At 41.4% G+C, this 11,631-nt stretch overlaps 1 protein-coding gene across 2 annotated transcripts in view; it reads right to left on the bottom strand.

Annotated features, from left to right (window-relative positions):
* Positions 1-2,235: 2,235 nt before the first annotated feature.
* The window catches only part of LOC114778931 (cadherin-12-like), a 114,474-nt gene continuing 105,078 nt past the window's right edge, over positions 2,236-11,631 (bottom strand). The window contains exons 10-12 of one of the 2 annotated variants that reach the window (XM_028967181.1): positions 11,140-11,257; positions 8,178-8,429; positions 2,236-3,738 (exon numbers count right to left, since the gene is read on the bottom strand). In XM_028967181.1, the coding sequence (XP_028823014.1) occupies positions 3,188-3,738; positions 8,178-8,429; positions 11,140-11,257 (921 nt within the window). In that variant the 3' untranslated portion in view covers positions 2,236-3,187. The remainder of the gene's footprint in view (positions 3,739-8,177; positions 8,430-11,139; positions 11,258-11,631) is intronic. The other variant, XM_028967182.1, reaches the window with a different exon arrangement.

The raw sequence follows: 11,631 nt of genomic DNA, 5'->3' as shown, positions 1-11,631 counted from the left end.
TCAGGCAACAAACACCTACAAGGAAGCGAGTTCGAATCCCGACTCGGCTCTCCCTTTGTTGGTTTCGAATTTCATCCAGGTTGTCTGGTTTCCTCCCACCATCCATGCACATTTGTACTAAGTGAACTGTGACTCTGAACTGTCTGTAGGTGTGAGCGTGTGTTATATATGTGTGTGTGTGTGTGTGTGTGTGTGTGTGTGTGTGTGTGTGTGTGTATATATATATATATATATATATATATACACATATACATTTTTTTTAATTCCTGCTGCTATTTCTACACTTAATTCTTAAAATGTATTACATCTTTACTTTATTTAATGTTGCTTGGCATCTAAGAATTTTACATGATAGAAAAATAGTTCTGATTATTCTTTTTGCTTAAATAAGTCGCGCCCAATGGGACAACTCCATGAAAACAATTAAAATGTTTATGATCTTTGAATGCAGTAAAATACACAATGGGGAGTAAAATTCTTTTCAGTTCATTCAACTTCCTACTGCACTCTGTTATTTTTCTGCATTAGTCAAAATAGATTAAAAAAAGACAACGTGGCACCGAGCAGAAGCAGCAGTGAACTTCAGGGAGAAACTTTCCTCCAGTCGGCATGTGTCGCATTTTAAGTGGGTTTCGTACAAGTAATTAGGGTGGAAATCGTAACTGAAAGTAAGCTGCAGCAGCCACATCTCCATATTCGTACGTGGCTTGCAATCATGCCTGCAGACACAAACTAATACAAAAGCTAACAGGCACTGGGGGAATCCAGCCACTCGCCTGAACGCTCGCCGAGTCTCAATCAGAGCTCGGTGCGTCAGCGTGCCGGCGACACACTTTAATTACTGTTGCCTAGAAGGATTTCCGCGCGTTGGGGCTTTCAACGCATGCCCCTCCCCCTCAAACAAGTTCTGTCTCTGAGCACCGAATGTCATTTGAAGTCCTTGGTCAGGTAACGTTTCATTAGGCATTTTAACGGCAAACACAGTAACCAGAAAATGCAATACCGTTCGGAACAACACGCACATCAAACTCCAGGCCCGAGGCAAGCGGGTCTCCATGGCCAAAGTCCCACAATTATCCATGCGCCAGTTCCTGATCTAAAGCTGTGTCAAAACTGGGTTGTGTTTGTTCCGGCAGACTTGTTCCGTGCGGGGAAACTTTAATTGGGGTGTGTGTTATCTCCAAGGTGGACACTTCCTACTCCCTGCGGGTCAGAAGCACAATAACAGAGTGCAAAGTGAGGCTTGTCTGTGCTTCTGTCACTCTTCTCCACCGCGAACATTGACTGCGGTGCTTAGCGTTTGATGCTCTCGTGGTCTTTTTGGATTTATCATTTATCTAAATCACAGAGTGATGCCAAGTACAGAAGTTGTTCGTGCCTTGGGCTCGCATATTGTTTGGAAGGGTTCCAGCTTCAGTGTGACCTCGATTATAATTGGGTTTCAGGAAATGGTTGTTATTCATTATTAAGTTCTGCTAATTGAAAGGGTAGGTAAAGACAGTTGAAGGTGAAAGGAATGATCTAATAGAAAATTTGATATGTTTTCAGGTTCCCATATAGACTAGATGCTCCAAGTCAAATCCCATAGTGCGATTTTCCAGTGAGACCCACCGTGTTCTACTTTAGGCTGTCTTCCGGATCCACTGTTACTCTCAAAAATTGTGCACTGACTTCTAGATATGATGCACATTGGAAATGGTTTAATTCACCTGCTTCTTTTTATTGGAAGGTTCACTGCAGATCAATTCATGACTTAAAGGAACATTTGAAGAAACATTTGTGTTGTGATGGGTCTGTCACTAATTGGCTGATTTTAGATGAAAATGACTAAACAGTTGCAAAATTCTCTTTGTCCTACATCAGATCATGTATTTTTTATTTTACTTTATTTATTTAAGTGCATCTCAAGATGTTGCTGTTTTGTGGAATTCTCCAAACAATCTCCATAAATGAACCCAAAATCATATATCTCAGACATGAAGACATTCAATATGTCGAAAAATAGGTGAATAGCATATGAATAAGCATGAATTCAGGCTAAAGCACATGTGCACACGAATTCCATGACAGGCTCTAAAGCTGCTGGCTCACTGCTGCTCGTCTCTCAGCAAAAACTGAGATTAGTAGTGGCAGCTCTGTTTGACGGCGGACGGAGGTCAGGGCTCAGTGGCCCCTCCAGCCTTTGGCTTCGACACAAGCCCCAAGTGATGGGGTTATCTTAAACCCAGTGAAAATAATAAAAAAAAATGCCCCGAAGCCCCTCGGTCAAACACACTTGACCGCACAAAAGATCTATGAGAAAACAATTTATTTTTTTTATTTTTGTCCAGCCAACAATTCAGACCAGGGATAAAAAGTAATCCAGTTGTTTTTTTGTGTGTGTTTATTTAAGAAAACAGTGTTCATCACATGACTCAACCATAGCATCATTTAGCCCTAACTTTTTTTTTTTTTTCATTTTTTTTTCTTCTTTTTCTTTTTTTACAACAAATACAAGTCTATACAGATGCCTGTGCATGAGCGAAATGTTCGGCTTTGCACGGGACATGCTCAGTTACAAAATACTCAAGTGTCTTCGAAAAAATAAGAAATACATATCTGATCTGAGATAAATAGATAAATAATCAGTCAACAGAACGAACTAGCTAACCGATGTAAAAACCCAACCAAATAAATAAATAAGATCATAAATAACATTCAAACTGTCTTTGGCCAAAACCCGGGCCACATATTTGTCCACAGAACCCTTCTTTGTGATACAAAAATCGCTAAATCGCTATAGCGCTAACCCTGCCTACTGTGCAGCTACGTCTCTATCGGCTACAATCCTGTGGGGCTTCTGGCATGAAATAAAAAATAATGTACATCTACCTACCATGGAAATAAAAATAAGTAACCAAATCTGTTGAGGCACTTTTAAGGATGTCAAAGAAAATCACTTGCATTTCTTCTGGGATTTTAAGTCTTTTTATCTTTTCCCTCAAGCAGTCAAAAAAAAGCAAAATAAAACGCTGAATAAATAACAAAAAAAAATTCCACTCAATATCCCCTTTCTATTCTCGCACTTATATCACCTTGGGCCATAAAAGAAATATTAAAACCTTAAATAACAAAATAAATGGAAGAAAAATTAAAACTGTATGAAAAGTAAAAAAAAAAAAATCTCATTGACCCAATCTGGAGATCATCAATGTCTATTTTCCACAGTAATGTCTTCTGTTGCTGTTGGGGCTGTTGACGTCACCTCTGATTGGCTCTCTGAACGCTCCCCGAAGATCCCTGCCAGCGTTTTGAAGCGAGGTCCCCACTCTGTGAGGTAGTAGTAGTCCTCGTCACCCTCCCTGCCTGGAGAATCTATGGAGCTCAGGCTCTCTGCGACTGAACCCTCGCCCTCATAAGCATAGGTGGCCAGCGAATCGTAGGGCGGAGCTGATGTGTCTTTGTCATGCTCCTGGAGACGCTGGTGGATGAAATTCTGGATGTCGGAGCTCTCATGCGAGCTCGTGGGAGGCCTTGATTGAGGCGGGGCCTTGGCCTCTGGCTTGATGTCACGTCTAAGCAGGTTGTTTTTGATGGCTTTGGGGTTGCGTAGTGTCCCCATGTCGAAAGCATGTGTGTCTTCCTCTCCACCTCCTTCATCATCATAGTGAATGACGTTGTCACGGATGTCCTCTTTGGACGTCATCAGGGTCTCCTTCTTCTTCTGGCGCTTCACACCCACATACAGCACCACGATTGCTGCAGAGAAAAACAAATGTCTACTGTCAGATTCATGATACAGTCACGTCAATGACATTTAGGGCTGCAAAAATACCCATGCATAGCACAATTGATGGCAGGAGCCCTGTCACACATAGTTGACAGGACTGTTCACACTCAAGTCCAAAAGTTGCACATTATGCAGGTACAACTGGAAGAGAAGAACAGTTCCTAAAGTCATCATAAGATGCTGTCATTACTGTAGTAATGGGGTGGTAGTAGCCTAGTGGTAGTAGCCTAGTGAGTAACACACTCGCCTATGAACCAGAAGACCCAGGTTCAAATCCCACTTACTACATTGTGTCCCTGAGCAAGTTGCTCCAGGAGTCACTGTCCCTGTAACTACTGATTGTAAGTGGCTCTGGATAAGGGCATCTGATAAATGCTGTAAACTAACTGTAAAAACAAATGTATATATTTTCCCTAAGGTCCTCATTGTTCCTACAAATTCTTAAAAATGTGCAATTTTTAAGTACAATATGTTCTATGAACTTCACACATTGTATGCCTTATTAACAACTCATTAAATGCAGACAACACTCAATTATTCTGATTTAAAAATCATAAAACAACATTAAAAAAAGCATATTTTAATGCTGTGCCACTCACCATTCTCTTTTTAAGGTAATTGAGGAAATATTCTGTGATGAACTTTAAGTAGTTGTAACTGTTAATTTTTTTGTGTATGATTTTATTATGTTGGATGAAACTATCAGGTATCTGGTAAAACTGGTTGTGCTACACTAGGCTTAATATCATTTTGATCCCCTTAGGCACCCATATGTGCCTATGCTATAGCTGTGGCATATTCGAATCCTGGCATGGCCCTTGTGTGTGCGGAGATTACATGCTCTCCTCATGTTGGGCTTTCAGATTTCGTCCTGCAGTCTAAACATGTGTACACTAGGTGAATTGGTGAATCTGACTTGTCTGTAGGTGTGAGTGAATGGTGTCTATGCCAGGATTGGCTCCAGCAGCCACGTTCATAAGCCTAAGCGGTTCTGGAAAGTGGTTCAGTGAGAACGCTCAGCATCAAAAATCACAAAAGTGTTCCGGATCGGAACACTTTTTGATAGTGCCATCGTTAGCAACCAATGTTTGCTCCATGTGTTGAATGGAGATAGTAACTTGAGCTCAGTGAATGATGCACATCCCTTTTTAGCATTTGCGTTGTGCTTGGAGCCACTGTCCTTTTAACAGAATGGCGAATATGCATTCCTCCTTCTATAGTTTGAGTAAGCCCATTTGAGTAGGCTCACGATGCTCCCATAAGACTTTCAAGACCATGCCACGATGTATGAGATGACATATCATGGTCCATCTGGATGTTGCACAGTGGTGGCACGTTGGTGCCTCCGTGTGGAAGGTGTATTGCTGCAGATCTCTGTTCAAAAGATCCATCATTTCATTTATTGTGTTAATAAATGGGTCACCATCTTGGGGACATATGTTTGGCAAAGAATTGGTGTGTGGCGGGTACCGTCTGGGCTTGTATGGTGAGGGTAAGTTCAACTGGGTGGCTTTATTTCGCAATGGAAGAAGTGGGTCAGGCTGACAAATGGAGACTATATAACAAATGTCCTTGGTGCAGGCTGATGCTCTGTTTCGAGGAGTTTATCTCACACTAAGGCTTAACGGGCAACACGTCTCATTGTTCCAGTAAGATCGGTGATCCCACATTAAACAGATCTATAGGATTTATGACAAGGTGCGATAGATCACATAATGGCTGTTTGATATTAACATTATTCTACAATATATTTTTTTTTTCCGATTAAGGTTTTGTAATAATATTCATATTGCCATTGAATGTGCCTGCACACATTTTGTTGCAAATATGTGGTATTCAGCTGGGTTTTAGAAAATGACTCGACATTTCCCCCTAGTGTTAACCACAGTAACTTTACTAAGTGTCAAAGATTTGAAGCATCTGTTATTATGAAGGTCAATTATTTCCTGGGAGCTCAGTGCGACCGGAATTGGTATATTATTTAGTACAACTTCTTTATTTATTAATTTCTGCATATAAAAAATAAATAAGTTATGCAATCCATTTAATCGTTTTATTGTTTTAAATTAGTCATTCTTGACTACTGATCAGATTAAAACAGAAATTCGGCTCTGACTTTCATAGAGAAGTCAGATTTCTTAATATTTAGTACAATCAAAACTTCACTCTTTGAAATGTTTTCACATTATGCTGGAACAACATGGGTCAATAGGTTTTTGTTATTTGCACTTTTTAAAAGGCCTTTCCATTTCAGGTCAAAAGAGGAACGGAAGGAACAAAAATATATTACATTTTTTATTCTAACAACTGCAATGAAATAAAAAACTGCTAATAAAATACAAAACAAATGTAAAATAGGAACACCTCCACCTTTGAGGTTTGATTTGGTTCCACACTGTATCCTCACATTTACCATGGTGGATCTAGTGCTGCTGGGAAAAAAAAAAGAAGTCCTTAACTAAAGCAGCTCGGTTCAGGCCAACAACCACTGTAACGAGGCAATGAAATCCTATTTATGGCCGTCTCCCTGTTATTCAAATGAGCTGGAGTATAACGAAGCATAGCACTGGGCTTTTGCGCCGTGACCTTGCGGGGTGAGTGTAATTCGGGAGGTAATTATGCCCCGGCCCCAGCAGTAATGGGATGGAGGGATTTAGGGTCTGCTTTACGAGGCCCGTTTCAGGGGCCACGCACCAGAGCTCATACCCAACTCCTAATTACTGATGGACAGTAATTAAACTGAGCCTCCGGTGATCGAGCAAGCGACGGAGGACTGCTGCTGCACTCTGAGGTTATCAGGCCGACCTCGCCAAGCAAACTGGGCAGAATCTCATAATGAGCAATATTTCGCAATGACCGAATACTGCCGCACATAGAAATCCGCGATTTCACTGAAAAAGTTAATTTAGGCTAAAGAAAGGTCTTAATGCTCGAAGGCTTGGGATGAATAGAAAACTGTATTAGCTGCAGCTACAGAAGTCGTAATTGCACAGCAATGTTACATTTTAAATCAGATAGCAAACGGATGAATAACAAACAGGGTGGCCAAGGCAGCAATTTCTTTGATTAACCTGAAGGGTTAATCCACGACGACATGCCGGGATTGGACCCAGAGCGTGGCCACATGCAACATATACAACGTGGTCCAGGGCGAGTGCAGAAGGTCAGAGATAAACAGCGTCGTGGGGAAACCTCCGTTTAACCTTTATTTAATCAGGTCAGCGGAGGAACATGTGTCACTTTCACCGGCCATCTGGGGCCCGAAGAGGGGCCCGGGAAATGCTGCTGGTGCATTTTGTGTTTAACGACCTGGTTTATGGGGTTGCAGGGAATTGGAGGTCCTAAGGGTACACATTCACCCCCACCCCCTAAACGGCGGGCAATCAAAAAACACACGCGCCGTTCAGCAAGCAGCCTGTCTGCCCTGCCGGTGTGATCCGCAATACATCAGAAATGCTAATGCAGTCCATAAAGCTCGTCAGTAAACATCTCAATGCCTCATAGCTTCCTTTACTCTGCTGTTTGTTTAATGCCATTGCATGCTTCGGAGTGGTGTCGGCGTCAATGAATCAACATGGCCGCTAATTAGCTACGCATGCCAAGATGGCAGAAGGCAAAAAACCAAAAAAAAAAAACTATGATACCAACAAAACATGCCTCCAGTTTGGAAACTTATAAAATATGATGCAACGGCCTCTGCACAACAGAACTTGCTTAATGACAGCATTGAATCATGAATATTATGGAAAAAATAATCCTATCGCGTAGAACGTCTATGCATAAATTGATTAGGGTTGGCTAATTATATAGTTAGCAAGCTATATACTTACATATCTGAGTATCTATTATACGCAATTTATTAATTGTTCTACATCATTAGTTACACCAACATTGCAAGGCTTTTATGTAGGGAGGGCTACATACTGATAAGTTGGCACTGCGCTACAGTTTGATGAAGCTTTTGCTCTGCAAATTATCATGTTGAAAAAAGTTCTCCTCTTAAATTGCGTGCCATATTCCAACAATCCCATACAAAAACACAAAAAGCTACAAATAAAAACAGGGCGTTAGGCTGGTAGTAGCCTAGTGGGCATTATACTCACCACAAAGTCGCAGGTTCAAACCCCACTTACTTCCATTGTCTCATTTAAGACATTTCACCCTGAGTGATCTATGGGAACTGTCCCTTTCACTACTGATTGTAAGTGGCTCTGGATAAGGGCCAATAAATGCTGTAAATTGAAACAACTTTGTCTTCACAACAAATGTATTTTAGGTTTTCATACAGAATGTTCCACAATCATGGCAGGCTGAATTCCAATACATTTCTACCGTGTAGCACTAGCATGTCATTTGTATATTCTGAGATGCAGGGGTGTGTCTGTTTTCAGAGACACTGCTCTTTTACCCAGCAGTATGACGATGCACATCAGTATAGCGATGAGGGCTCCAGTGCTCAGGCCCACAGGCAAGAAGATGGCCTCAGCGTTGCAGGTGAGCAGGGATCCGTCCGAGTCGCAGAAACACACTCGCACCGTCAGCGTGGAAGTGCTGCTCTGCGATGGGTAGCCGCTGTCTGAGATCACCACGGCGACCTCATACAGCTCTTGAGTGCGTCGCCGAAAACCGCTGTGTAAAGTCACAATCCCCGCCGTGTTGTCTAGGAAACAAAAGGAAGGAAGCGGTTTCGCGTGTGATCAGTACGACAGACTGACTGGAATAAAAATCCTTCCAATTGGCACTGGGACACTCAAAAAACAAAATGGCACTGTGGCAAGGAGATCAATACCAAGGATACAAAAAACTTGGCTTATAAGAACAAAGGATAGAAAACACAACTATGACCTGAGGCGTGACACTACCAAAATGATTTTATTTTTTTTTTTTTTGAAACTTTATTAATCCCAAAGGACATTGCTTCTCTGCTTTTAACCATCACCTTTAGTCAGCATTGATCAGCCATGACATACGCCCGGGGAGCAGTGTGTGGGGACGGTGCTTAGCTCAGTGGCACCTCAGTGGCACCTTGGCGGATCGGGATTCGAACCAGCTACCTTCTGATTACGGGGCTGCTTCCTTAACCACTAGGCCACCACTGGCTAAAGATTTTGAGTGAGTATCAATCTGCACACACATCCACTATCCATAACCACTGAATCCAGACCTCCGGTAGAAAAGATCCACATTACGGCAGGGCTGTCAAGCATTGACTGTGAGACCCATGTTTTCCTGCTCACATGCTACACCTTGTCTTTCTCACACCTAGCCATTTTTTTAAGAAGTGCGTGTGTTTCCAGATGCACCTGTGTGGCTTGAAGCCTGTCTGGTTTTATTTTGTGTCTCCTGTGAGTGTACCTGTGCCCCGGGTTAAGCCCCCTGTCTGTCTGTATTATTTCTGCTCGCTGTTTGTGGTTTAGGTGAGAGATACCCTTAAAGGTGTGTGTGTGTGTGTGGAGGGCAAACTTTTTATTTTGGCATTTGTGTGTACGTGAACAACTTTACCTTCCCGTCCTCAGCTTGACCTCTTGCACTTTGTGTGGATATCCCTGAGCGATAATGAATTTTTCATATATATGAAGCAATAAATTATCCTCAGTTGAATTGAACTCATTGTAACACTACAGGAGTCTTACAAATATATATATATATTTAAAATATTTTTTGGTAAGACTCTTGTAGTGTTAGAATGAGTTCAATTCAACTGAGGATCATGCTGTCTGTTCATAGAATAGAATACAAAAAAAAAGCAAGATGGTGTGCCCTGTGAGAGAGTCCACACTCTGCGACTCGTGACAGTACATGGCGACCTGGTCTAAGATGTAGGGTAATGAGTGAGAAGGAGAAGAATAGAAATAGAACAGAATATTATTTGGGGCAAGGAAGTGCCCCCATAGCAAAGCTCTGTCCCCACACACTGCTCCCTAGGCACCTTTCATGGCTGCCCTCTGCTCACCAAGGGTTAAAAAAAAAGCAGAGGACACACTTTGTTGTGTGCTTTGCTGCAATGTATCACAATGACAATCTCTTCGCTCTTTCTTTTTCTAATGTTTACTGACACCTTCTGTTGACAGTGGGAATTACAAGAGTAGAAAACAGATGGAAACATTGAGGTACAGTCTAGTGTACAGTCCATGGCATTTTGTGCTTTCGTGTCTTTGGTGAGGGTCCTCCGCTTGTATCTTTATCAAACTGCAACCTCCCCCAAGCAAGAGGTGTCAAAAGCCAGCAAATGGCTTGAGGTGCCATGACAGGAAAGTCCTTGTTGGAGTAGGATGACCACTGTATTCCTGTATTTGTTTGGACAAGACAGAGACATCAAAGAACAATCTGATTGGTCTGTGGCAACTTTTTTGGGAGTCAAATGTCAAGTGTAAAAGAGTTTCTCTTGTGGGCTGCAGTCTCTTCTCTTCCTCCGCCATCAGGGGCTTGTGGTTTCTCCCCCCTCTTCTGGGCCTTTCTCTCTTCCCCTGTTTCTCCAAGGCACAGCTGCCTCTCTGATGCCTGGTTCCCGGCTATTCTATCGTCCTCTATCGTTCTTTTCTTTTCGTTTTGGTTTTTCTGTAACTTTTGTACCATTTTTACAATATTTTCATGTAATTGCAATAGTACCGGTGCAATCTACCAGTGTTATTAAATTAGAAAATGTTCATGTATATCCAGGTAACATCAGTTGAGTTTAAATACAGTGCTTGCTTTTTTACACTAACCTTTGTGTCCAGCTGTCATTTTAGTCTTTAGTGATCTTTAGTTTTTTTTGTCTATTCATGTTCAACTAAAATTATTTTTTTCATATTTTAGTCAGAATTTTTCATGATTATTTAGTCTAGTTTTAGTCAACGAGAACTGTTAAAATTTTAGTCTAGTTTTAGTCAATGAAAATTGTATTTTAATCTCTTTTTTAGTAGTGCAATCTATTTAACCCAGTCAATTTAGTACAAGTACCTTTTAGAATAGACAAAACCTCTATTCACATATTCTGTTTTCTTTACATTTTTCAAAGGTTGCTTCTACAATTACAGCATTTATCAGACGCCCTTATCCAGAGCGACTTGGAGCAACTTAGGGTTAAGTTTCTTGCTCAGGGACACAATGGATTTGAACCTGGGTCTTCTGGTTCATAGGCGAGTGTGTTACTCACTAGGCCACTACCACTTCTCAGTTTTGTTGCCGAAAACAACACTACACTGAAGAAAGAGATAAGGACATCTGGGCTTGACAGGAAGAGTTTAAAACCTGAATGAGGAAGTACAGTGTGTGAGAGCTTTTAATAACCGGCTCCTGTCTTTAAAAGATGATTACAGTTCATCTTATAATTATATACAAACACGGCAAGGAAGCGGATAGATAGAAAATAAAATTGTCAGACTCACTTCCAAAGTCTCGCACAGTGAAGTTCTTGGTTTTCTGGTCATCCTGGGCTGACTTGTAGGTGAATTTCTGTCCAGCGGGGGGCAGGTCGCGGTCTTTAGCGCTGATGACCTGAATGACCTGTGAACCATCAAAAAGTACAAAGTCTTTCTGAACTGCCCCACTACGTACAACAGCAACAAAACAATTCAGGAACCCTTTCTCCAACACCTGCAAGATCTGCAAGAGCTCCAGCATTGTTGAAGACTCTCTGACCCTTCTCCATTGACACTCTGTATGAGTTTGCATCAGTTTTGTCCATAACATTCAATGATTATACAATAATTGAATGACAGCAATATTATGTTGTGTGATTTCATATTATAATTTATGACACATAGCAATATGACTACTGGAGCATCATTATTATTTAAACAATTACTATTGCTGTGTTTTACAAGCCAGTGGCCATCTTCATGCATGAATAACAACCAGAAGTATGAGCAATAAGGCTC

This window comes from Denticeps clupeoides, chromosome 2 (assembly GCF_900700375.1).
Source record: "Denticeps clupeoides chromosome 2, fDenClu1.1, whole genome shotgun sequence".
Classification (NCBI taxonomy): domain Eukaryota; kingdom Metazoa; phylum Chordata; class Actinopteri; order Clupeiformes; family Denticipitidae; genus Denticeps; species Denticeps clupeoides.
The sequence above is the reverse complement of the archived record's forward strand: the minus strand, read 5'-3'. Positions and strand labels throughout refer to the sequence as shown.